Source organism: Lagopus muta, chromosome 5 (assembly GCF_023343835.1).
Source record: "Lagopus muta isolate bLagMut1 chromosome 5, bLagMut1 primary, whole genome shotgun sequence".
Classification (NCBI taxonomy): Eukaryota; Metazoa; Chordata; class Aves; order Galliformes; family Phasianidae; genus Lagopus; species Lagopus muta.
The window spans coordinates 1,669,228-1,695,060 of NC_064437.1; the positions used below are offsets into that span (position 1 = coordinate 1,669,228).

General features: G+C 45.2%; 1 protein-coding gene across 3 annotated transcripts in view; it reads left to right on the top strand.

Annotated features, from left to right (window-relative positions):
• The window catches only part of JAK1 (Janus kinase 1), a 55,925-nt gene that overhangs the window by 5,159 nt on the left and 24,933 nt on the right, over positions 1 to 25,833 (top strand). The window contains exons 1-3 of one of the 3 annotated variants that reach the window (XM_048944275.1): positions 9,428 to 9,560; positions 23,682 to 23,761; positions 24,810 to 25,008. In XM_048944275.1, coding sequence (XP_048800232.1) covers positions 23,756 to 23,761; positions 24,810 to 25,008 — 205 coding nt within the window. In that variant the 5' untranslated portion in view covers positions 9,428 to 9,560; positions 23,682 to 23,755. Of the gene's footprint in view, positions 1 to 9,427; positions 9,561 to 23,681; positions 23,762 to 24,809; positions 25,009 to 25,833 lie in introns of those variants that run through there. The other 2 variants (XM_048944274.1, XM_048944273.1) reach the window with 2 other exon arrangements.

Below are 25,833 nucleotides of genomic sequence, written 5' to 3' on the forward strand. Positions count from 1 at the left end.
GCTCCTGTCCCCCTAAGTGTGCCTTTTACTGCCTTAATGAAGGAGGATGGAGCAGACCAAGATATTGGATCTGCAGCTTGGGCAGGGGAGGGAGGGAGGGGGGGGGAGCACTGTGAGAAATGTGTTTGTGTGTTGGTTCAGTTCTTCAGGAAATGAATTTGGCAGGCCCAACTTTTATACCCGTTTTGAGACAGTAGGAGCACAAAGCAATATATTAAACAAAACAAACCTTACAGGCCTTGGCACTCGTGCAGTCTAAACAGCTTCCTGTTGCTTGCCATCCACACATATCCGTCTGTTCATTTTACCGCTGTTTAATACTTTCAAACCAAGTTTTTGGCTTTTGATAGTGCTGTATTGCTTTGTGGGGCGTTAATTATTTAAGAGAAAGGAGGAAAAAAAATGCAGAAGGTACCAACAAGTTCAAGTGTTGCATGAGACTCACGCTGTTATATTGAAACCTGCTGGTTTGCATGGTGGGTCTTTTGCTGTTGGGTTTAATTTTGTTGTTATTGACCCACGAATGTCAGCGTCTGTCACATCAGAAGTCAATGGTCTCCTGTGTGGAAAGGAAGTCTCAGTTCAGAGACTTGATCAAGAACACTTAAAAGTTGGCATTTGCAGTTTACAGCTCACACCATGGTTTTCTTGTACACTCTTTCATGTTTACTGAAGATGCACAAGGCATAACCTTTCACTTCCTGAGTGTTTCTGCATTTTACTTTTCCTCGGAGCACGGCAAAAACAGCTAATAATAATTTTGAAATTGTCTGAGCCCATGTATTTAGAGAGTTTAAAAGTTCAAAAGAAACCAGATGGGTAAGTTGGCAAGTCTGACCTGTGTGCACCTGCTTCTCCTGTCCCCCTTCCATGTCCCTGACGTGTGCTGGAGCTCTGTGCTCCATGAGGAATCTGTTCCTCCAAAAAAACCATGGCCCATTCACCTTTTTTTTTTTTTTTTGCTTTTTTTTTCCCCCCACTGATTCATTGCATTTCTATCAAATTATTATTATTTTTTTCCTTATTTGAATCTCCTGCCCTTACTTCTTATTCTCATTTTTGCACTTGTGAGCCATTTGGGATCGATGGCTTTCTCCCCACTGATAGTGCTTGCAGTAGGGCAGTCCTAAGTTACCAAGCAGGTTTACTGGTGACTGCATCTTGCTGTGGGAAATCTTGTTTTCTGCTCGTTTGGATGCCTTTTCAGTACGTGCACAAAGATCATCAAGTGCCATGGCCATCTCACTGGGAATTCCAACTCTGCTAATGTGCTGCTTTGCTCCTGCTGTGTTTTATGCTGGATTTAGAGATCTACATTTGGCTGTGTTGGCTGATGGTGCTGTCTTTTGGTTTGGATTGCCCCAGCTGGTGTTTTGGTGGCTCTAGCTAAGCAATGGGTGCTAATAGCAGCCTGAGAGCGAACACCCCTCAACACCTCATCCCCCCCTTACTCCCCTAGTGGAAACTTCAAGTAGTTGTTCTTTCCCCTTTAATCTAGTCTTTTCTCCTCAAAGTCTGTGGCATTTTGTGCATCAGGGCCTTAAGCTGAAGGAAGAGAAAGGTGCAGCTGACAGTTTCGTTGCAGTAATGGCTGCAGTTCCAGAACTCAATGCTTGCTGCCTTCCACCATGTCCAAAGCTGGAGTAGTTGGAGTTGCTTTGCTCTTAGGGCTGGCTACAAGTGCTAGCAGCCACAACCTCAAGTAGTCAAATGCCCTCATGACTTGTAACTGGTTTTCTATTAGAAACATCTGTGCCTTGTTTGCTAGATAGTGGCTTAAATGTGTTTCAGCTGACTGCATTTTACAAAGTCTCTTAGCTCTATCCTTTAAGAGGCAGGCAGTAATGAAGAGTTGATCCAGCTGTGAAGTGATGGTGGGTCAGAGCAAACGAGCCTTTCTGATCCCTGTTGGTTTGTAGGGTTGTGGCTGCTCTTTGCTGAGAAAACTTCTGTTGGTGCTGCGTATCATTGCCCTTGTGGAAGATACAGGTTGGTTTGTTGATGGTTCAGAGCATCCCTATGTGGCCTTATGGTTGTGTTGTATGTGAATGCACGTTACTGGCACAGGCATTGCCTGCCTGAATTCTTGCCTGGAAGCCTCAGTTTTACCACCAGCATTACCTGGAAAAAATCAGTTTGCGTGGTTTTCAGTAGTAATTCTGGCTTTGATGGTCAATGATGGCCAGCAGTGCCTTTTTGTAAGTATATTTCAGTTAATACAGGACAGAATAGGTTTGACTTCACTGTCAAAAGCACACTTAGCAAGTGAAAGGGCACTTAGGGATAGCTGACTTAAAGAAAAAAACAACCAACAAAAAAACACAACTCATTTTAACAAAATAAGAACAGCGATCTTCTGCCAAGTTACAAGAAAAAAATCGTGGTGGTTTTTCAGTTCCTTCAACTTCCTGTATGTGTGACTGCAAAACAGACAAGTTAAATCTGTATAAGACGCTGGCAGGCAGGGGGCTTGCTTCACTTTAATAATAATAATTAAAAAAAAAAGCAACTTTTAAATCCCTGAATATGGAGTATATGTGAGCACAGTCTGAGACCCGCGATCCGTTCTGTTGCTTTGCTGTACACATTCACTGTTCTGCCTTTGTTGGTATTGACTGAAAGCTTTCCCTGCAGTAAAGGCCTCTGCAGGTCTCATTGCACTGCGTTCTTGGAAGTTTGCTGTTGAATTAAGAGAAAAATGAGGCAACGTTTTTCTTGGCTTGCTTTGTGTGTGTGGAAGGAGGAGGGAAGCAGTGCTGTAGGGCTGTTAGTAAGACCTTGGTTTCACACTGCAGGTCACACGGTCCTATCCTAATGCTCTCCTGTTGTGACTCGTCACCCCTCCAGCTGAGCAAGGTGCTCTGCATGGATGCCTGCTGCAGTGCAGATGGCTTCCCTTCAGCTCCCTCCCCTGCTTTCTGCAGGGATGTTTGAACTTGAAAGCTTTGTGTCATGAAAATCCTGCTTTTGGGACACCAGCATGCCTTGAAGTGGAAGCAGCTCAACTTCATGTAGCCCTGTGTGCATGAAGTAGGTAGGTTTCTTCTGGAGCTAGCTTGCACCCCTGCATGTACGCAGCGTGTCAGGGAAGCACACAGAACCACCCTCTTGCTTTGTGTACTAAATTAATTTTATGGGGCAAGGTCAGGACCTTCCAACCTGTAAATCTGTGATAGGACTGCCTTTATAGGGAAAGAACTCTAGGGCATGCATTAGCTTCCCCTCTGGAGGCCATGCCAGCATGGTTGCATGCCTGGAGATTGTTTCCTGCTTTCTTTGAACAAATGCCTTAGGACTTTTTCAACCATTGTGTGTTACTAAGCTGCATGGTAAAGTTTAATTAGCAATGAATGGCTGTGCTTGCTTGTACATACACCCCTCTAACTCCAAGGTTAACTCTTAACTACAACAAACTTCAATGTTTGTCTTGGAATTCCAAGCAAATGCAGCACAGACAGACCAGTGTATATCTCTAGAACAGAGTAATTACACACCAGAGCTTGGGGTGAATTCTTGAAGCGGACTCAGCCTTTAAAACATAGCTGGGATGCAAACTGCAGCTCTTCCTGAGAATTCTGCTGAAGCTGGCAAAGCCTTTTTCTAGGGCTGCAGCATCTTTTTCCATTGCTCACAGTTCTAAAGCACTTTCAGCAGTGCTGCTTCTGCACTGAAGGTCAAGGGAGCTCCAGCATGGGCAGCTGCACTGCTGTAGCAGTTGAGGCTCATGCGGTGATCAAGGTAGGAAAATGGAGCTCCAGGGGACCAGAGCATTGCCAGAGGTAGGAGGAATTTCTCCTTAAGATAAAGGTTTTCATACAAGTTTATGTGATTTTTTTTTTTATTTTCTTTTTTGCTGCCTTAACTGCATTACGCTTTAGAAGAAAATCCTTTTTCAGAGTGACTTACAGCTGAAGGGAGCTTAATAAGCACTGTTGGGCCTTCTGATTCTAATCTTGTTAAGGAATACACACCTGTGGCCCTGCAGGTTCTAGGGGGCAGTGCATGGAGCAGGTGCTTGTAGACAGGCACAGCTGGCAGGCACTGACAGGTCTGCTGAACTTTAACCTGAGTCTTACGAAAAAAGCCATGATAGCAGAGATCGTCAGTAGGTGGCAAAGGGACTGCATTGGGAATTTGGCCTGAGAAGGCACGTCATGTAAAGAAGCTTGGTGTGGTGGGGTCCCTTCAGTAAGGAATGAGTCCAGAGGAGGGTGAGCAGAGGGCTGGAGCACCTCTCCTGTGAAGAAAGCTTGAGGGAACTGGGCTTGTTTAGCTTGGAGAAGAAAAGGCTCCAGGGAGACATCATTGTGGCCTTCCAATACTTGAAGGGAGCTATAAACAGCAGGGGGAATGGCTGTTTATGAGGGTGGATAGTGATAGGACAAGGGGAATGGCTTTAAACCGAGACAGGGGAGGTTTAGGTTGGATATGAGGAGGAAGTTTTTCACACAGGGTGGTGAGGCACTGGAACAGGTTGCCCAAGGAGGCTGTGGATGCCCCATCCCTGCAGGCATTGTGGTCCTGTCAATCCAGGCATGATTCTATGACAGCATTTTGCAACCTGTTTCTGACTCTGAAATGCTCTTTTAGGGCTGTATCTTGATATTTTTTTCATCCCAAATCCCACGTCAAGTTTTCTTGTTTTACCTCTTGTTTGAGGTATATCTTTGTGGTTCAGTTTGAATTGGTTCCTGTTCATTTCCAGAAGCTGTGACCTGAGAAAATGAACTCGTGTATTTTTTTTCATGTGTGAGCATGAGTAATGTGTGGTAGGAAAGAGCTCACTCCAATCAATTTTGCAATAGTTCTGTGCTCTTTACCTTTTCAAATAATGATTTTGTAGCTATGGTTTAGTTATAAGGCAGAGGCACTAGATGTGGGCGAAGAAAACCATAATTTGATTCTGGTACATTTTTGATAATGCCAAATGCCACTTTTATGCTTCAGAAAATGGGTACTGCTTCCTTTGTGCACCAAACAGTTCTATTTTTATTTTGATGTATGAACAAAACTGAATTTCTTCCAGAACAAAGCCTAATGTTACTGCAGTTGGTTTTGTTGCTTGAGTCATTTCTTTTGTTGCAGTCCTCAAAGGAATAAGTACTAATAATGAGTAAGGGATGATTTTGTACTGAATACCTATAAAAAAGCAATTATAGAATTGTTTGGAAGGGACCTTTAGAGGCCATCTGGTCCCACTTCCCTGCAATGATCAAGAATGCCCACAGCTCCATCAGGTGCTCACGGCCTGGTCCGTGATGTTCTTGTTCACTTCCCCATGCTACACCTGTGTGCTCTCTTATTATAATAAATAGAAAAGAATCAACGGGAGCTAAAATATTGTTGTGGCTTCTATAGCTCTCAAAGTTCTTTCTCAACTGAAATGGCAGGGGGGCTGTTCCATAGGCTTTCTTGGAGCATTTTTCTTGTGTCCAGTTAAGAATGTGATAACAGCTAGCAGAGAAAGCAGCCTAAATGAAGTCCTGTGCCCTGATTTCAGTGACTTCTGATCACAGCCCATTAGCTTTCAACATTTCTTGCAAAAACAAAAACAAAAAAAAAAAAGGAATTGATCTGGTATTTGATGTACACTTAACAAATCAGGTTTTCTGTTCTCATCAAAGGAAATAAAGAAGTGTGGAGCTGTTCCTTCTGGGTGTGCTTTGGCCTTCCTTGTTATGGTTGGCAGTGAAATAGGAGCAGGCAGATTTCTCTCTTTGCAGATGTTAGGAACTGAGTTCTTCTCACGGCATTTTTGTGGACAGAGCTTTTGGTCTTTTTGGTCTTTGGGCAGCCTGGTCTAGTGTTGGCAACCCTGCACATAGCAGGGGGCTGAAACTCGGTGATCATTGTGATCCTTTTCAACTCAGCCTATTTTATGATTCCCTTACATTCAGGTGAACTTGTTCTTGAATGTCTTCTGCCCAAGGATGAAGCACTGTTCACAGGCTGCCCAAGGAGGCTGTGGATGCCCCATCCCTGCAGGCATTCAAGGCCAGGCTGGATGTGGCTCTGGGCAGCCTGGGCTGCTGGTTGGCAACCTGCACACAGCAGGGGGTTGGAACTGATGAGCGTTGGGCTCCTTTGCAACCCAAGTTGTTCTATGATTCCATGATATGATTATGATTTTGTTCCACCAGACTTTCATGTTTTCAGAAGAGATTAATACTGAGGGACTAATTGTGCACTAAGTGCTGAGAAGGACAGAAGGACTGGTTGGAAGTGAACGGATGCTGAGGGGCAGCTCACTGTTGGCTCGGTGACAAAATGGAAAATCTGATGATCTCACGGCTATGGGTATCATATGCTTTAAAAAAGAAGCAACATTATTAATGAGCTCTTTTGACCAGCATTATTGAAACCCTCCTTTCTGCTGAGGGCTTTGCTTTGTAAGGAGCAGAGCAATGTGAAGGTGGGGTGGGCACTGCATGGGCGCCCTCATCCCACATGGGTGATGGTCCTGCCAGAGCCAAACCCATCAGGTCCATCCCCAGAAACAACTTCCCATGACTCCCCCCAGCATGTAAGATGCTCCCCCCTTGCTGTAAGATGGCTTTTGGAGTGGAAAGGAGAAACTGTGGGAGTACTGAAATCCCCTCTTCCCTCGATACTTTCTGCTTTGGAGTCCTGCAAGGACGTGTAGGTATTCTGTAGGTTTATAAGGCTGGGTTTCAATGCGACTCCTGCAGTCTCCAGGACACTCAACCAGTGCTGTCAGGAGCATCCTGACAACATGCAGTTTTCAAAGGCAGGTGGTGTTTGTGTGCTGACATGAGGGTGACAGGTTCTGCACAAGTGACTCATCAAGTATCTACAGACCTACAGCAAGCTGGGGTTTGGATTTATTTCCCCTTAATAATGAAGAAATCTTTTATTTTCTATTTGCAAAGAAAGATTGCATCTTAAATGGTATGGAGAAATGCAGCATGTTGTTTTTAACTGCAAGTAATCTTGCAGATTGAAGATAACCACTGTGTATCCACAGGAGTTGCATACCTGAAAAATGTGATTAGCATGGAACACATTTAATTTAGCACTGTAAAAGTGAACGCTGGCGTAGAGCTGTAGCTTGGTTCTGGCCAAGTTTCTAGTTTGTGAGACACAGGAAGGATTTTGGTGGGTTGATTGAGGAATAGTGCATTTCTCCTCTATGAAGTTTGAAAGATGGTATTCAGATTGTGTAAGAAAGCTGCTGGCGGAGTGGTACCCCCCTGTTACTGCAGGAATTACAGCTAGCTGTATCTACTTGCTGTGAGTTTGCTCCATCTGAAGCCTCTTCCATACGACCTGCTTAATGTAAGCTGGTCGACTCTTAACTACATTCTGAATTTAGCCCAGCATTATGGTTCTTCCAAAGGTTTTATGCATTTTGAGCTGTTCTTTCAGGAGGTGGCAGCCCAGTGGCACGGTGGTTTGGAGTGAAGCTTCTGCCTAACATTCCAGGTGCTGCTGTGAACATGCAGAACACCTGAGATGGGATGGCAGGTTCTTGTAGGGTCTGAGCAGAGTAAGGCTGGGGGTATTTAGAATAAACCAACAGCATAATAGAATGTGACAGTTCTGTTAAAATTCCTGCATGTTAATTACAGTTGAATTTCTAAGCTCCTTTCGCGTGTGCTCCATCCTTGGAGGTGCCCAAGGCACTGAGCTGGTGCCTGGCCAAGTGGTTGGCAACCAGCACAAAGTAGGAGGGTTGCTATGAGATGAGCTTCAAAGTCCCTTCCCTCTACAATTCTAAAGCCAGAAAAAAAGGAAGTACTTTTATGGTTAGAGCTGCAACTCAGGTGGCCATCTTAGAGTGCTGAGTTTGGGTTTGGTGTACTGTGCACCTCCTGCTTTGGTTATTGGCTTCTACAGAAGTGCACTTGAACAGCCAGTTTTTCACCCCTAAGCTTTTTCCCTGAGCATTACTTTGTAGGAAGCATGAAGTGAAATGTTTCCCCACAACAGCAGCCTGGCAGAGTTTGCATGCTGTCTGCCTGCAGGCCTGGAGGGAAGCAGGCAATGCCCAGTTGGCTGCTAACAGCCCTTTTTCTCAATAGTCCTCAGTTCTGAAATTCAGGCTTTGTAATTGTAAAGCATAGAATTGCACCACAGCATACAAAAACAGGGGGGAGGTGTGCTGGAAATCTCCTCAAACTTCTCCTTCTCTTCTCTCAACTCCCTTTCCCAGCCTTCTGATGGGAAGACTACCCGTGATCCCTCCTGCTTTGGGGCTGTGTTCACTCTTCTGTGTGTTGACACTCATAGAACTACAAAAAGGAGTAAGCACTGTACGAATCCACTCTCTCTATTGAAAGTTAGAGCCCTGGCTTCACGGCAGAGAGCTGATTTCAAGTGCGCCTCTTCCTCTCCTCCCTAAATTCAGAACACTTTTTGTCTCGTGGTGTCTTAGATGCCAAATATATTGTTAGTTCTGGTATCAAGTAGAAAAGGGGAAATACGAAACCCCAGCTCTTGAGCACAGTTCCTGTTTTTCTGACTTGACAGCTTGAGCTTGGAGTTTATCGCTGTGAGCCTCAGTTGAGTTTGAAAGCAGACAAATGCCATTTGATAGCCAAGCTAATGGGTCAGTGTCGGCATAACGCTCGTCTGCCTTCACTTTCTTCTGAACAAACATGCCCCCAAACCAAGTTGTTTAGGCTTGTTCTGGTGGTGAAGAGCAGGAAGGAGTCAATTTTAAGATGGGCACGGTATGATAGAGAAGTTACTAGGAGAGTTCATGCATGCAGTAGCTAGCAAAGTAGTGCAGATACAGCACTCCGCAGCCTATGTCTTCCCTAAAATAGCTAGAGCTTCTGCAATGCTTTAGGGCTGTGATTCTCCTCGTGCATTTGTTTCTCCCCTGGTGTTGTGCCCCCACAAAATGCTTCTGGTTGTTTTGTCCGTGAGAAGAAAGGATGTCATACAAAATCCAACATCATTTCTGGAGGCTGTGTGCCAATGAACTTACTGTGCATTGGTTGCTGCCATTGACCTCTCTTTCTTCTTCCCCTGGTTGTCTTATTAATGGTCTCTTAATACATGGGAATAAAAAATATGTATATAATGCATCAGTGTGTTACTGTAAGTCAGACAAAGACTTTGGTATATATGTTTTTTTAGCATATCAGTAGTTCTGGAGGAGTGCTGATGTATGTAAGTGTCCAAATCACATATTACCACCTACAGTGTACATGCAGTGGATTATAGTTGTGAGCATCTTGATTAGTCTTGATTGCACAGGTGCTGCTAAGCTCTTGTGTTGGCTTTTCCATTCTCTTCTGATGTTTTGATCGTAAATGTACAGTCAAAGTGTAGAAGTTACAAACTTAACTAGATGGAAATTCCCCATCTCTGACCGGTACTTCCTGTAAACTCCTGTAAGTAAGACTACAGTGTGCTTCAAAAGGGTTTTATCTGCTTGAGTTTGGTTTTTTTTTGTGTGATTTGAACAAAGAACAGCTCGTGCTGCATTCACACAGCCTGCATAGCCAATGTGTGGACTTCTCTGAAGGTTGTGTTAGAGCAGCTCATTAACTCAGCATGGCTGCAGCAGGAAAGAACGGAGAGATTAAAAGGTATTTGCTAAAATGAGGTGCTTGGTAATTGCCTGTAGAACTTTTTGGGAGTGATTTAATGATGAGAACTTCATGATTTTTCATTCTTGTTAGTGTTGGCTTTCAGTGCCCTGTAGCGTAATCCCACGAGTCATTTATTTATTGATAATCGTTAAAGGTGGAATGAATTTGTACAAAACTCTGATGAAACTTAAATGGGGGGAGTGTTGGGTGTGGGAGCACATCTCAGAGGTCCCAGGGCTGGCAGTGACCATGTCCAGTCTGTACATGGAGAGCAGCTCCAGCCAGCTCTGGGAAAGTAGGTATGAAGGAGGTGCTCAGGGTGAGTCATCGTGTTTGAGTCACTGCTAACAGCGATTAACAAGGCTGCCCCTGCTTAGCTATTTTTAATATTTGCTTGCTCATATTTACTGTACGAAGCTCTTTACAGGAAAGTAGTTAAAAGCTGTTAGATCTTCAAGCTGCTTTTCATGGCAGCGGCTTACTTTATTGATTTGGAGTGACGTCTTCAGTCCTGCCTCTTCTGAGATGTTTAGATCTTGGCATCATCTTTGTGCTCATCGTGCTTCGTGCTTTCAGAAGTCCTGCAGCCCAGCACTCGCAGCATCAGCCTGGTGTTACAGGTGTAAATTGGTGCTGAGACCTGTCCTTACAGCCAGTGTGCAGAGGCACAGCTGCAGCACAAGGCAGGTGGTGGTGAGTTGTGTGGTGGTACCTAGGGATGCTTCTCCACCTCACCAGGCAGAGCTCTGTTGTAAGGGACGTGACCTATTTTAAAAGCATTTCTAGCTTTTAGCTGCAGTGAATGTCCAATTCAGAGCTCTTCTGTAGGAGAACTCTGATTGCAGTTGACGTTGTCCTTTGAGTGCTGCCTTTCCTGGGAAAGCAGCAAGTTCACCTCGGCAGCTTCTATTTCCAGTAAGGTGCAGCCCTGACTCACTTCTTGTCAGACAGAAATATTCTCTGTACAGATGTTGACAGCTGCATTTGTAGGAGGAAGAAGTAAGGGAGGTTGCTCAGGGTGCACGTATATGTCGTGGAGTTCAGTGCTGGCTTCCTGTTTACTGCTGCTGAGTGAAGACTGGGGCTTCAGCCAACGAAGGGGCACGAGCATGGCCTGTGGATTTGCTGCTGTACAGCTCTGCAGGTGCCGTTCCCTGCCATCCTCAGCTCCTGGCATGGCTGCAGAAATGGCTGCAGCGTGGGTGCTGTTTGCAGCAGTGCAACCCCTGTGCTGGCTGGCAATCACTTTCTTTTCATGCTGCTGACAATAGCTTCCAACGCACAGCCAGGATAGCTGAGCTGCGTGTTGGCACCGGAGCTAAGGAGTGAAGTTTGGTTGCAGTTCTTGAGGCTGGAGGCTTTTTGGCAGAACTGCATTAAGCTGGGCCTGTTTGGGCTGTGAAAATTGAGATAACTTTTGGTTGTTGGCCCGTAGGGAAGCAAGGCTGACCTGCTGTGTGTGCTCTGCCTTGGGACTCCCCAGCAGGAAGAGGCAAAGCAGTGCCTGCTGGTTTGTTGGTGTCAAACCATTGCGGCAATGTAATGCTCCTGAATCCAAAGCATACCAAGGGGGAAGGAGGGCTGCAGGGCTGCAGCTGAGCAACGCCTGCTCCAGTGGGTTTCTAAAGGACTGAAACAAAGCTGTGGTTGGAAAGTGAATGGTGAAGACTGGACATAAACTGTTATGAAATTGCTGTAAGCTGCTGTAAACTTCCATATTATAAAGGTGCTCTTAGGAATGCTAGTAGACTCCTGAAAATGTGATAGTACGTATGAATAATACAAGATTATTCCACAGACCTTCTTATCTCATTAGATCTCAAAGAGTTCCACTTGTTATTCTGAAGTATGAAGTATATGTGACTCAATTTTTTTACAGCTTTTGTAAGTTTTATGATACTCACAGGGGGATGATTTCATTGTTAAAGGGGAGACCACCAAGTTACCATGCAACAGCAATGCAAATAGGACAAGCAAATGCTCCCTAAAGAGATAAATCAGTGAATCATAAATAAGCGTGAGATGATTCAGCCTTACCAAAATTCAGGAGAAGTGTTAGATTGGATTTGTAAACCAGAAGATGTGTAAGACTTTCTAGGCAGAAAAAGTGTTAGACTGCCAGATTCAAATTGTTGTATGGGATGGGATCCTGCCCTAACTCTGTATCAGGTGCTAGCCACAGTAGAGTCCATCTGAGTACAGAGAAGCATAATGGCAAACCTCAGTCATTCTGTGACCAAACCATCAGTGGGATGGTTCTGAAATCTGCAGCTAACTCTAACATCCATTACACAGACAGGACTCCTGAAAAGAAAATCAACCCACTGCTCAGTGCTGTACTCCAGAGCTAGTGACGTGTTTTACTACCTTTGAACTGCTGTTGACACAACTCTGAGGTCAACAAGTAAAACTTAGTTTATCTGGTTAGTTAAAAATACTCTGTGTATTTGTTTAAGAGATTGAATGATTGGAATGCAAATACTTCGCTTGCTTGACATGACAATACTAGGATATGGCTGGTAGTTGACAAGATGAGAGGCTGAGGGAGCTGGGCTTGTTCAGCCTGGAGAAAAGAAGGCTGTGGGATGACTCAACTGCAGCCTTTCAGTACCTGAAGGGAGCCTGTAAACAGGAGGGGAATCAACTCTTTGAAAGGGTAGATAACAGCAGGACAAGGGGAAATGGTTTGAAGTTGAGGGATGGAAGATTGAGGTTGGATGTCAGGAAGTTCTTTGCTATGAGAGTGGTGAGGTGCTGGAACAGCTGCCCAGAGAGGCTGTGATGCCCCGTCCATCCCTGGAGGTGTTCAAGGCCAGGTTGGATGGGGCCCTGGGCAGCCTGGGCTGCTGTGAAATGGGGAGGTTAGTGGCCCTGTGTGGAGGGGGGAGGAGGGGTTTGAAGATTCATCATCCTTGAGGCCCCTTCCAACCCAGGCCATTCTGTGAAAAGATGCGCTCCATCAGTTCTCTTGATTGTGACTAGCACACCCTGCCAGGCCATAACGCTCACAATTAAGTTGGATATCGATGGATATTCATCAAGTTCTCTGCTCTCTGCTGAAAAAATTTGTTACTGTAATGAGTCCATAGCCTCTGATTGTATCTTGAGGCACTGTGCTGGTTTGTCAACTGATGAGCCCAGGTGTGTGCAGGCGGGCTGGCTGCTGATGTCAGCTGCTTTGGTGATGGTGAAGGAGTAGACTTGATTTACAGGTTCCTTCCCAGCCATGTTCCTGTCTAACAAGCTGCTTGTGGCAAGGTCTGCCTCTGCTTAAACACTAATTTGTTGGTTACTTTTGTTATCTTGAGAGATTCAAACAACCCTAGGTGAGCAGCAGGGTGTTCGACTATTTCAAACTGATACCAACTGTTAGATGAGCCTTTAGTTGCAGCAGTTGGCAGCCTGGCTTTCATAACACCACGGCTATTCCATATTGGGGATTTGGAGATATGGAGATATCAATATTGGAGAGCCATTTCGGGTCAAGTTCATTATTTGATTTGTTGATTTGATTTTGTTCACCTTGTTATTTGGTAAAGCTCGAGTTGTCTACCCAAGCCTCCAAAGTAGCTTCATCTGGCTTTTACTGATTGTCTTCCTCTGTTTTAACTGACTTCTGCTCATTTACTTGTATTTGATTTTTAGGACGAAACAATCCTGCAGCTGTGTAAAATGTGTTTGTTTTTTTCTTCCACTTTTAACTCTTATTACAGATCTGAGAATAAGGACTGAAAATGAGATCTGTAGCTGTTTATCACTCTTACAGGTGATGCATGGGGCTTATCTCCCCATGGGAGGTATGCCATAAACTTCTCTCCATAAAGGGAGAAGGGCTATGTAAGGTTTCATTAAGGCCTGAGAATATAAAAATAATTACAAGTAAACTGAAGTAAGTTTTGGGGAAGAATCTGCTTATCCAGCATTTGAATCTCCAGTCCAAAGAAGTGAGTGTGGCTACAGATGTGAGGTCCCTCTTCAGTCTAAGGAAAGGCTCAGCAGCCTCGCTTGGCCTGCTTCAGGTTTCTGATTTGGGGTAAGGCAAGAAGTGTCTTGGGCTTAATTGTCTAGATTGGCAATAAAAGGAGCAAATGGCATCCAGCTCAAAGGCAGGTGCCTTTTGTCTGTGCGTGGGGAAAATGGGCAACGTGCAAGGACTCTCAGCTCCTGCTGGGAAGTGCATTCTGACCTGAGCTGCCTTTAACAAACAGTTCACCTGAGACTCCCCTAGATAAGCAAAGGGCAGAGCAGGCTCCTTAAGCAGCTGTTAGCTGTGCTGCTCATCTGTGGGACAGGAGCGGCGTAGCCATCTCAGCTCTTTCAGGAGACTTTTCAGGCAGAGACTGAAAATAAAGCAGTTTCAAGATCTGTCACTGATTGTTTCTTTGTAATGGCCATTTTCTGCACTGTTTTCTATTTCTCTCATGCTTGCAGCCCTTGGTATGCCTTATCCAAGGGAGAGGTCCGTAGTGCAGGGTTGCAAGGTGTAGCACCGCAGCCCTGGCAGGGATCTGAGGCTGAGCTGCTCCCTGCACTCCCCAACAAGGCCTCTGAGAGCAGAAACAAAGCAGTGGATGGAGGAGAAGGGAGACCTCAGAGTCCTCCTTCACTTTGCTCTGACAAGCCCATCAGCTAGCTGGGGCTCCTTCCTCTGACTAACAATAATAAAAGTGTTTACTGCTATTTCACAGATGCACTCTGCTGATCAGGCAATAATAAAACAGTAATTGCTGTGTGTCTTTATCGCAACAGAGGAGCAATAACAAACTGCATTTTCCACTCATTAAAACGGTGTCTTAACAGCATTTCCAGTCACGCATGTCTTCTGAAAAATACATGCAGGTATGAGTGTGCCACTGTGTCCCCTTGGCAAGTGGGTGCTCTGTGACAGCACAGCACTTTCTTGTCCCTGCATCTGGGCCCTGTTCCCAGCTTTGGTGTTTTATAACACCAAGTGCTAAGCCAGCCCCTCTCCTCCAGCTTGTCTAAACTTAGAACATCTTTTCTATTTGCTGTCCAAATAGTGATGACGGTTAACATAGTTTGAACCAGGGTAGTCCAGTAACTTTCTGTGGGAATTTCTCTGCTTTGGAAAGCTCTTTATTGCTCCTTTTCTTTTTACCATCTCTCTTGCGCACACATGTGGAAAACCAAGCTTTTTTTTTTTGCTTATTGTTTATTGCAATGTTAGCCTGAAGACTTTCAGCAATTAAGTCATAGTTCCTCCTTGCTGTGTCTACCTCTGTTAAAACATTTGCCCTCTATTTCTGGCTGCTTCAGAACTGTGACATTTGCCTTTCTGTAAATCAGCCTCATGTCCATGGCTTCCCATAGCACCTCTTGGGATCTCCTTTGCAAGCAAACATCTGTGTATAAATTATCTCATCAGCAGCAGAAATAATCTATTGTGGAGCAGATGTGTTTTCAAATGTAGGTGGTAGTTTGCATGAGATAAAAGAACTTATAATGCAGCTTATATCGGGCGGAGAGAGTTGTAGTGCTGTCTTTGGGAGCAGCACCTCTGACTTTCTAGACCCAGAAGCACCTTTTTTTCTGGTAGTTGGACTTCACACTGTGCGGAAAGACCAGCTGTAGTCTGCAGTGAAGGAGAGCCATGTCAATGTTAGTAAGTAGCATTGCCACCTCATGTGTGTGCTGGGAGGAAGGAGGTGGAGAGGAAACCTGAAGGTAAATATTTCTTCCCACTGGTGACTTTTGCTGTGCTGGGGGAGGTTCTCCTGGAGTCTCCTGGGGCTCAGCAATGCCATCTGGGTGTTCTTCCTTGTTGGTGTTTCGTTCTGGGTTTCTGTAGTTTGCTGATTGCAGCCACGTGTTCCCTGGCCCAGCTGGGCTGAGCAGTGGGCAGAAAGACGCCCTATTGCTGGGGGCATGGGGAGGGCAGCAGGGGAGGCGGTTGGGGACACGTTTGGTGCTCACAGAGTAGAAAGGTTCCTTAAAGGTTTTGCCAAAGTGATTAATCTGGAGCCTCGTTGGTAAGACCAGACGTGGTCTGTGCTCAGAGCTGAAGCCTACTGATTTCTTTCTCATCACTCCATTCCTGTTCTGCTTTACCACGTGTGGTGAATGGTAGGGATGTTTTTGCACTGTGACATGTGGGACCATGCAGCTGCAATTGGCAATATCTCTGCTCCAGGAGCACCTGCCCCTCCACAGAGATGGCCGTGCTTTAAATCATTTTAAGCTTTTTAAGGTGTTGTGCTGGAGCTTTGTGTTCACAAGGCCTTCAGCTGAGGCACCATCCTTAACCCTGGGGTTGTTTCTGTACCACCCAACCATAAGGGGAGGAAAAGCTGGCTTCGCCCCTTGCATCCCAGAGCTGCCTTGTTAGCTGTTATTGTGCATTATATCAAAGAAAGGCTGGGTGTTAGGAGCAATCTCTTCTCCAAAGAGCAGTCAGCTCTGGCATAGGCTGCCCTGGGGGTTAGGGTCACCCTTCCTGGGGGTGTTAGAGCTGTTGGGATGTAGCACTGAAGGACGTGGGCATGTGGAGGTGGGATGGGGGTGGATTGGGATCTCAGAGGACTTTTCCAGCCTGAATGAGTCTATGGTTCTGTCTTCTCCATCCAGAATGGTGGCACGTTGTGTTCTATCTTTGGGGTTACCATTACAGCAAGATGATTTTAGCTTAAAAACAGGAAATCAAAGAATGCTGAGAGGGTTGAGAGACTTTTAAGGCCAAGTTGCTCTTGCTGCTGGTAGCAAATGCAAGATTCACTGTGAAATTGGATGGTTTTGCAAGTGTATTATAGAAAGAATGTTTATTGGTTTGTAGATGTCTTTGTTGGTGGTTTTGCTCTGTGCAGAAGGACAAAGATAACTGGTCATGTTTTGTTTGCTTTTGTTTATAGCCTGTTTTGAATTGTGGGCCCTTAAGAGTGAGCTTTAAAATGATCTTCTCACCACATTAAAACAAAAGAGAAAAGAAAAAGAAGTTTAAAAAAAAAAAAAGGCAAACCATCAAAAAACACTTACTAAAGTGCAAAGCCACCGCAGGAAGCCTGTGAGCACCAGAAATCTTTGCAGCTAAAACTATCTGAGGAGTTCTTGCCGTGTGCGGAGTAGATGTTGACCAGATATTTGAAACTGTTGAAGCTTTTGTTAGTGATTTAATTGCAGTAGGTTAGTGGTACTTCTTTTTGACCCAGTGACAATGCAAAGGGATGCTGATGGCTTAGATTGTTCTGGGGGCTTCCGTAGTTGACTTGAGGATGCTCCTTACTGCCAGGAATTCCTGCTGCCCATTCCTGCTGCTCTCGAGGAGCTTTTGGGCACCTCAGCCCTATTGAAGGATGGCACTGGGCAAATCCCTCCTCTGAGTAGGAGAGAAAGACATTGAGATTTTCACAAAATTGTGTGTGTGACATTGAGATTTTGGAAAGGGTCCAGAGGAGGGCGACTAAGATGATCAGGGGGCTGGAGCACCTCCCCTATGAGGACAGGCTGAGGGAGTTGGGCTTGTTCAGCCTGGAGAAGAGAAGGCTGCGGGGTGACCTCATGGCAGCCTTCAGTACCTAAAGGGAACCTACACCCAGGAGGGGAGTAAACTCTTCAAAAGGGCTGACAACAGCAGGACTAGGGGAAATGGTTTTAAGTTGAAGGAGGGAAGATTTAGGTTGGATGTTAGGGGGAAGTTCTTTACTAGGAGAGTGGTTAGGCCCTGGAACGGGCTGCCCAGGGAGGTTGTGGATGCCCCGTCCTTGGACGTGTTTAAGGCCAGGTTGGACGGGGTCCTGGGCAACCTGATCTGAATGCGTATGTTTGGTGGCCCTGCTAGGCAGGGGGGTTGGAACTACATGATCCTTGAGGTCCCTTCCAACCCGGGTGATTCTGTGATTCTGTGAGTAAGGAACTTTTGCTGTGTTAATTCCCCTTTATCTAAGATGCCCTCATGCACGTGGTGCTCAGACGCAGGGTGCGTAGGGGGGCTGGTGCTCCTTGGTGCCCCCATGTGCACTCCAAGCTCAGGGCAGAAGGAAGGAAGGGGCAGAGAGAACTGGAACGAGGGGCTCCATTTTGTGACTTGAAAATGAAAAAGGTTAAGGACGTCTGTAGCTGCTGCAAGGAAGTGGCTACGGGGCTGACCACAAGAGAAGTGACCCAGCATGGTTCCTGCGCTGGGAGCTTTGCTCGAGCGGGCTGCGAGCAGCTGGGGGCAGTCAGCCAAGGGCAGTTCTGCAGTAGCTCTGTGGTCACCATAATGTCCCAGCCTCTTTGCATGCTTTACATATTCACGAACCAGAAAGCTGCAGCGTGCGTGAAGCCTGCTTACTCATCCCCTTGGTGTTTGGAGAAACTGCTGCTAATTCTGCCTCGTGTTAGAGGCAGCCAAGTTGCAGACCCACACTGGTTGCTAGCGTAGGTGCTGATTGCCTTGGTAAGTCATTTAATTTCTCCTCTTTTGGCTTGCAGGAGAAGCATGATGATAGTTTTCAGGTGCTGTTCAACCAGCCTTACCTTTGCTAGGCATCAGCTGTTCGCTTGTTCTGGTTTGATTCTTACTAGAGATCTAAGGCAGGATCGGAAGTCCAGCTTCCGCCATTGTAAACCTCAGGTTTCTTTCTTTAAAAGCAAATAAAATGTCATATCCCCTGTTGAGGATCACCAGTGGATCATAGAGATGGCCATGAAGGGATGTATCATCTCTTTATTATGCAAATGGAGGTATAGTAGTTTTGCAGAGGTGGGACACAAGCAGTCACTTCTCAGGTACATGCAAAGTCTAAATAATCAACCAGTGGAAAAGTGCCAGTGTGAAATGGCTCAGTGCCAGTGTGGTAGGTCCAGGTTCTGTGGTTCATCCCCTCTCTGCCTGCATACTGCTGAACAACTGAAGTTTGCAAATAAATAAATAGGCTGGAGATGGGTAGACTGTGGCACGTAGGCGCCTGGTGAGTCCTTCGATGCCAGCTTTCCTCCTGGCACATTTCAGCATGGTGCAGTCTGTTGGACTTTAACTCTCAGGAGCAGCACGAAGTGATGATGACCTCCTGATCCTGTCTGGATAAAGAGAGGAGCGGTTTCATTTACAGAGCTTCCTCCGGAAGGTGATGGATAACCCAAGTGCTTCACCTCCATCCTGGTGGCTCTGTGGGAATGCTGCTGGTTGCTCCCACATCAGTATTCCGGAGCAAAAGGGCCCTGGATTGCCAGGGTGCTTTCTGCAGGAAGCAGGGAAGTGCTGAAGGTCTTTAAAAGTCCCAGCACATTGTTGGACACTGAGTCCCCCCCTCGCCCCCCTGTTACATTTGAGATGCCCTGACACCCACAGCAGAGAGCTGCATGATGACCTTGGCCCCTGTAGTCTTTCTGCTGGCACGGAGGGAATGCTGTAATGGGCTTTTGTGGCTTTTCTTCCATTCTTTCTCTCTTCATTTCCACTCCTGTCTTTCTGGCAGATCTGTGCAACACCTACAGCTTGTTCTCCTCTGCAGCACACCCTTACCACTTGCTCACCCAAGAAAACATAGATTAGGAGATCTTTACCACACCAACTGATTTTCATGCAAGCTTTTCCACGCATCAGAACTGAACTTCAGGAAACCCCTTCAATCAGTGCTGTGCCACCAGGAAGAGGCCGAGTTTCCTGAAGATGTGCTTCATTGCTAGGAAGATGGTGTGGCTCCTTGCCAGAGTGCTTCCATCACCTCTGAGAGGTGCAGACAGAGGGACAGCAGTGAGCAGCAGGGAAGAAGCACAGAGTAGGAAAGGGATTGTTAATGTCATTCCCCAGGCAGAAATAAAAACAAGCTGTCCATCCTCTTTCAGCCTGGAATCCCCCTCCAGTTCCATTTGCATCAATCTTAGTAATAAAGCTCTTTTTTTTTTTTAAAGTGATTAGTTTATGGGAAGAAAATAGAGAATTTTATCTAGTTTGTGCATATAAAGTTTGGAAGTATTGGCTACACAGTAGTGACATAAAACTTATGTAGTTGCGTGGTACCTTTCCAAGATGGGTCAAAATTTGATATGAATTCCTTCCAGCACTTGAAAGGAGCTCATCAGCAGGAGGGAGGCTGATTTTTTTTTTAATATGGTCTAATAATGATAGGGCAAGGGGCATAGCTTTAAAATTTAGGGGATTTAGGTTAGATGTTAGGAGGAAATTCTTTACCCAGAGCATAGTGACGTTGGCCTGAGAAGCTGTGGATGCTCCATCCCTGGAGCTGCCTGAAGCCAGGTGGGATGGGATCCTGGGCAGCCTGATCTGCTGCTAGGCAGTGCTGTCTGCAGCAGGGGGCTGGAACTGGATGATCTGTAAGGTTCCTTCCACCCTGAGTCATTCTGTGATTCCATGGAAGCGATACTGGTTTAGGTGAGAAGTGTTTAATAAAACACAATAAAAGGATATAATAACAAATTGTCTAATTTAAAGTTGTTACTTCACCAGAAACAGTGGATGAGAAAGGATTTAATACACATCTACGTTTCAGAAGAAGCAAGCTATAAACATCACTGGTCACTATTCCTTCCACACCAGCCCAGCTAGGAGAAGCCCACTGGCTGTCCAAGGCTGGAAGGGGAGAAAATGTGACTTGGTTTGTGTGCATGCACGCACATCTACAGCAGCACTTACAGGATGATAGCAGTGGTAAACTTGCACAAAGCTTTATGGGTGAGCTGAAAAAGTTCTTCCCACGTACGTGAGGTCACAGAATTCAGAGAAGTTGTTGAAATTGAGTTGGAAGAGCACAGGAAATGAGCACGGCTGGTTCTCAGTGTGACGGTGAACTGAGTGGGTTCTTAAAGCGCTCGGTCTGGTCTGAAGGAGTTATGATGTGAACACGATAGGAGTCAGCAGCCTCTGCTGTTCAGATGGCCGAAAATGGAAATATAGAACATCTGGTAATGTCAGCGTGTGCATAGCAAAGGCTGGCCGATGTACCCGATGGTGGGCACCTTGTTTTTCAGTTCTAAGAACTTTGCTGCATGTTAATGTTAACTTTTTGCTGAAAATTTCCACCCTGTGCTCTGTCAACCCGATGTTTAAAACAAAACGTCCAACATACATCAGTCGTATCGCAGAATGAATGGTACAGAAAAACCCGAGGGGAGCTGGGAGTGTTTGCAGGACAAAGGCTGCTCAGGGAGCATGGCGTGACACCCAGATTTGGGATTTTAATGTGCTGCATGATCATTGCTTCTTGTCCTGTGTCCTTTATCCTTGTGGTTAAGCAGAGCGCCCGGGTTTGTTTTAGATGTGTCATGTAGAGCAATCTAATAGCTTGTGCTGCATGAGGAGGATGCTCTGTGCTGTACAGCCTGTGCTCTGGTTCTTTATTGCTGCATTGAAAAGAAGAATTTGAGAACTTTCCAGCTGACATAAACTATTATTACTACAAAATGGCACACTCTGTTCACTTGAGGAAAGCCTACGTGTTGGTTTCCGAGCATAAGCAACCATAAACATCCCCTGCAGTGTCCTTCTCATGAAACAAGAAACTAAACGGGCTGTGAGAGAGAAAAAGAGGAAGAACGTAAAAAATGGTGCACAAAACTGGTTCTGGTTTAGGCAGATGCTATCTGGGATTTTCCATTCCTTGCATTTTAGAGACTTTTGCCTTGAAACAGGCACTCCATGTCCTGTTTGCACCCCGAAATGTGTAGGAAGCAAACCTGAGTTTCTGAGCCCAGCGCGCCTTCACTTGGGTGTGGATGTGAGCTGGGTGGGTAACTTCTCAAAGCCTGTGGGGGTTTCATTTGCTTCCTTTGCCTGGGCCAGTCTTAGATTTACAAGTCTATTGCTAACGTAGGAAGCCGGAGCTATGGGAATCTACAGTTTTCTTTGAACTCCTGTGGGATGAGATTTATTAATGCCCGTTGGAGCTTAGAGCTGGTTGTGGTGTCTGACATCTTGAAGTGCTTCCTAGCTGACAATTTAATCTTCATTTTCCTTATTCAAGGGAAAGGTTTCTTGTGCATCTTGGTATTTTCGTAGGGTGTGGGCTTTCGCCGGGTACAGAACGTGTCAGCTTGGCAGGAGATGTTGTGGCTTTTCCCCATCCATGCCAGCATATGGACATCTTCTGCTCAGGGTCAAACTCAAAGTATTTATTTCCCTTTTCTTTCCTTGACCTTTGAGGCGTACAGAGGTTTGGAAGTAGTTATTCAAGTGTTGTGTGTTTGTCTTTTTTTCCTTAGAAATGCTAGGAGTATTGGGCTTGAACTGTTCTGGTGCACTGAGGAGAATTGGCTGCAGCAAGCTATAGGGAGGAACCAGAATTTCTCAACAGATAGCTGTCAGTTTTTCTTTGTCCTAATGTTTAAGACCAGAAGCAAACCAATTGTGAGCAACGTGATAGCACAATTTTATGAGGGTCTCATTTGTATACGAGGAAAAAAAGATTTGTGTGGGGTCCAGGCTGCTTGATGACCCAGTGCAAAGAAATGAGATGTCAGTGCTGGCACTGGGCGGCTGTGGTGTTTTCTGTAGGTTTGTGCACACACATATGGCTGATCACCCCACGAGAAGGACAAACTGTTGTCCCCCTGTGCTGGTGGGTGCACCGAGCTGGGAATTGGCTCTCCCTGCTGTGCTGCCCCCAAAATAGGGCATTTCACAAGGGTGGCGAGTGTGTACGTATGCACCGAGCAGCATTTCCAATGGCCAGAGAAGCCTTTTGCTGTGGGGATTGCTGGGAGATGGAGCTGCAGTGCAGGATGAGACCCACAGGGCATGGTATGAACCAGCTGGGAGGGCTGCTGTCCTAAGCTCACCAGCAGAGCACGAGAGGGAGAGTTTGGTGGGGGTTAATGCCTGGGGCTGGGGATGTGCTGCTGCTCAGAGAAGGAACACAGCATCCCAATGGAGACTTGTGGGACACTCTAGGATACATTTGTTAAAAGATGCATTCCTGGCACTGAATGCAAGACTATCTAGAAGACTTGTTGGTAAACAGCAAGCTGGAAATTGGACATTGGTTTGTTCTCTTTGTCCTCTGAAGAGTATTGGGATGAAGCAGTGCTTATGGTTCTTTTGTGTTCTGGGAATCGCTGTCGTGATTGGGAAGCAGCACCAGCTATTAAGCAAACCCAAAGAACGCTGTGTTGAAAAGCAGTTTAGATTTATGGATCTGCAAGAAGGCAGCGGTTTTACATTTCCCTTCACATTTTAAAGCCTCTAGGCAATCTTTGTAATGTTGTGCCCACACAGACATTAAAATACAGTGAGTTTCAATTGTCAGATATGTTGTTTAAAAGGGAGTATTTTCAGTTAGATTGCAGCTCCGTTCTCGAGCTTTTGCACTGAAATTTTCTGGTGCTGTGCAGAAATAATTACCAGGTTGTTTGCATGTTCCAATGATCACACTCTCAATTACTGCTTCTCTGTATCATTGCTGAGAAAATGTGCACGGAACCTTAAATTTAGCATTAAAATGGCACGGATGGGTTGATATTTCCCTGGTTTGCTTCAGGCGGTAGCAGTGAGCTGTAACTTTGGGTGGGAGTAGTTTTGCAAGCCAGCTCCAGAGTACTGAGGTTGTTTGTAGTCTCAGAAAAGGCTGAAAAACTATAGGAAGGTGTTTCTGCTGCCAGAGGCATGGGAGTTACTGCGGTGTCCCATGTGAGCAAGGAGAGATGCCAGCCTTGCTCTGATACTTCCTCATCCTCCATCACTTGACCACAGCTCTGCATCTTCCACAGGGCAAAGGAGAGTAAAACAATAAAGGACAAAACCCAATACTTTGGAAGGAGGGGCTGGGAGTGAATTAGAGTTACCAGTATTCAGTTACAAATAGGAAGAAGGAAGTGACTTGTCAAGCCATGAAGCTAAGGGAAAAATGCTCCTTTGAGTCACGGCTGAGGGCTGCCGTGGGTATGGCACCAAACAGATTGCTGATGCTCTGAAAATATGAAAAGATATTAAAGTGGTTGAGGCTTTCCCCCTGGGTTGGTTTGCCTCTCAATCTGTGCATCCAAAGAGGCAAAAGAAGTGAGCAGATTTACATGGGCTGCAGAGTGCACCCCTAGGTGCTCAACCAGACTTGAGTCTATTAATGGAAAGATCCCACTGAATTGATTGCAGGTGGCTTTTTGTCAGCCTGATGGTGTATTTGGTGCCTGAAATACTGTACAAACTAATTCCTGACTGTTTTTTCCCAGCCAGACACGAGTTACTCTTGGAGAGCGTGAAGATAATCTGTTTCAGCCACATTGAGGATCAGACAGACACATAAATGCAGGTGTGTTGGCTTCTGAGGTTTGGCTTTGCTTGGTTTTCGGTGGGAGGATTATGTTTGTAAATTGCAGAATTGGTGGTTTGGGCTTTTGTTACTGATTGAGCTAAAGTTGAGTAAAAAGTGGAGCACGGACCCCACAATAGCTGAAGTCTGTGGTCACCCAGCTCCTTTCTGCTCTTTCTATTTAAGTACCAGACACAAAATGCCACGCGCCTTTCCTTTCGAGTCACAGCTCCCTTGGATCCTTCTTGGCAGCGTGTGAGGGATGTCATTAAACCTCCTTAGTGCTACTTTTACCCACTTGGGGGGGAGAAGTAACTATAAAAACAGCTCTCCAGTAAAAGCCCGTTTCACTGTGATATCTCAAGTGTATTAAAATAAAAACCAAAAGGTGAGAGGGGAGAAAGCTTTCAGAAATATTTGCATGTTAGAGCAGATTGTAAAAACAGAAGGTAATTTTTTTAAGGGAAATGTTCGTGGTACTGTTTGTATCAGCCAGCCTGGAGTAGTCAGTAATTGTTTTCCAGTCATTTAGGTGCTTAAGGATGTGAAAGTTATTCCTGCTTCATGGTAAGAAAATAAACCTTTCAGAATAGCTGTGGAACCACCAGAACTTAAGCTGTTACCAGAAACAGAATAACCACTGAGATTTCTTGCTTCACCTTTCCCCTCATTTATGAAAAGTGCTGGTTTTGAATAATTGAGTTACTGATATGAGAAGCTTGAGAAATGCTTTGCCTACCCTGTCACAGTGTTCACTAGCACCAGATTTGTGTACTGACAAGGATTTTCACAAGAAATAAGGATGAACCAAAACTTAGAGCCAAACTTAGCTCTGAATTTTTTGCCTTTCAGCGATCTCTTATCTATGAATTGCATTTTATTCATTCTGTGACCTAAATAGTCTATTTTCAGTCACATTTTTTCTTTTTTTTTTTTTCTGTTTGATATGGAGTACTTGCATACTGAGCTAACAACTAGAAGCATGGAGCCAAATCAATCACACTCTCCTTCACAGTGTTTTCTTTAACTGGTTTTCCTCTACTTTCAGTATCTAAACGTAAAAGAAGACTGCAAAGCCATGACTTTCTGTGCAAAAATGAGGAGCACAAAGAAGAGCGAAGTAAACCTGGAAGCTCAGCATCAGGGCTTAGAAATACTTTTCTACCTGCAAGATAAAAGCCCCATTTGTTACACCAGTGGCGAGTTTACCTCGGAGGAGCTGTGCATTGAAGCTGCCCAGAAGTGCTGTGAGTATATGGGTTTTGTATGAGTTGTCAATGACAAGGCTGACAGTATTACAAGTGATGCATCCTTCTCTGAGCATAAGTCAGTGATCATAGGACAAACATGCGTGGTGTATTGTTCAGGATGGAAATCTTTGCCAAGGGCTGCTCTGGCAGTTCTTAAACTGTGCAGAGTAGAAGAGATGGCAGAGAGTCTCCTGAGATTCATGTAAGATGATTATCTCCCAGCCTGGCTTCTGGCAGATACTGGCATTTATTTTCTTTTAGTGGGATGGAATCAGGAATCATGTCCTTCCTTTAGGAGGACACAGTATGCAAATAAGTTACATAAAGATGTTTTTACTTATGACACTAGCTAGTAAGTGTTCCATGTTATTTTGGAGAGGGCTAATGAGAGAAAAGACATCAATTTGCTGCTTTCCCAGTTTTAATTTTCTCTTTTATTGCCTAACACTCCTTTGCAGAGTTACAATATCCATAGAATTAATAATTCACCAGTAAAGTTTTCTAAACTCTTTTTCAATTCAATTGTGTACAATTGTGGTCATACAGAAATGTATAATGAAAATGTCTTGCTTTGTCACTGTGTTCCTTGACCCAGCAAAATAGTGTTTCATTATTCAATTGGAATCAGCAGATTTAATCTATGTTTAAACCTATGAATCTAGGTTCTAGTGTGCTTCTATATTTGCAATCCTGAGGTCCTCTGTGTCATCCCTCCTTCCCCCAAGTCCAAATGTCGTATTCCACAGGCTTCCTGGAACACCAATTACTATTCAATGATCTGGGAGTGGTAAAGCTGGCCATACAAACAGGCTACCTGCCTGC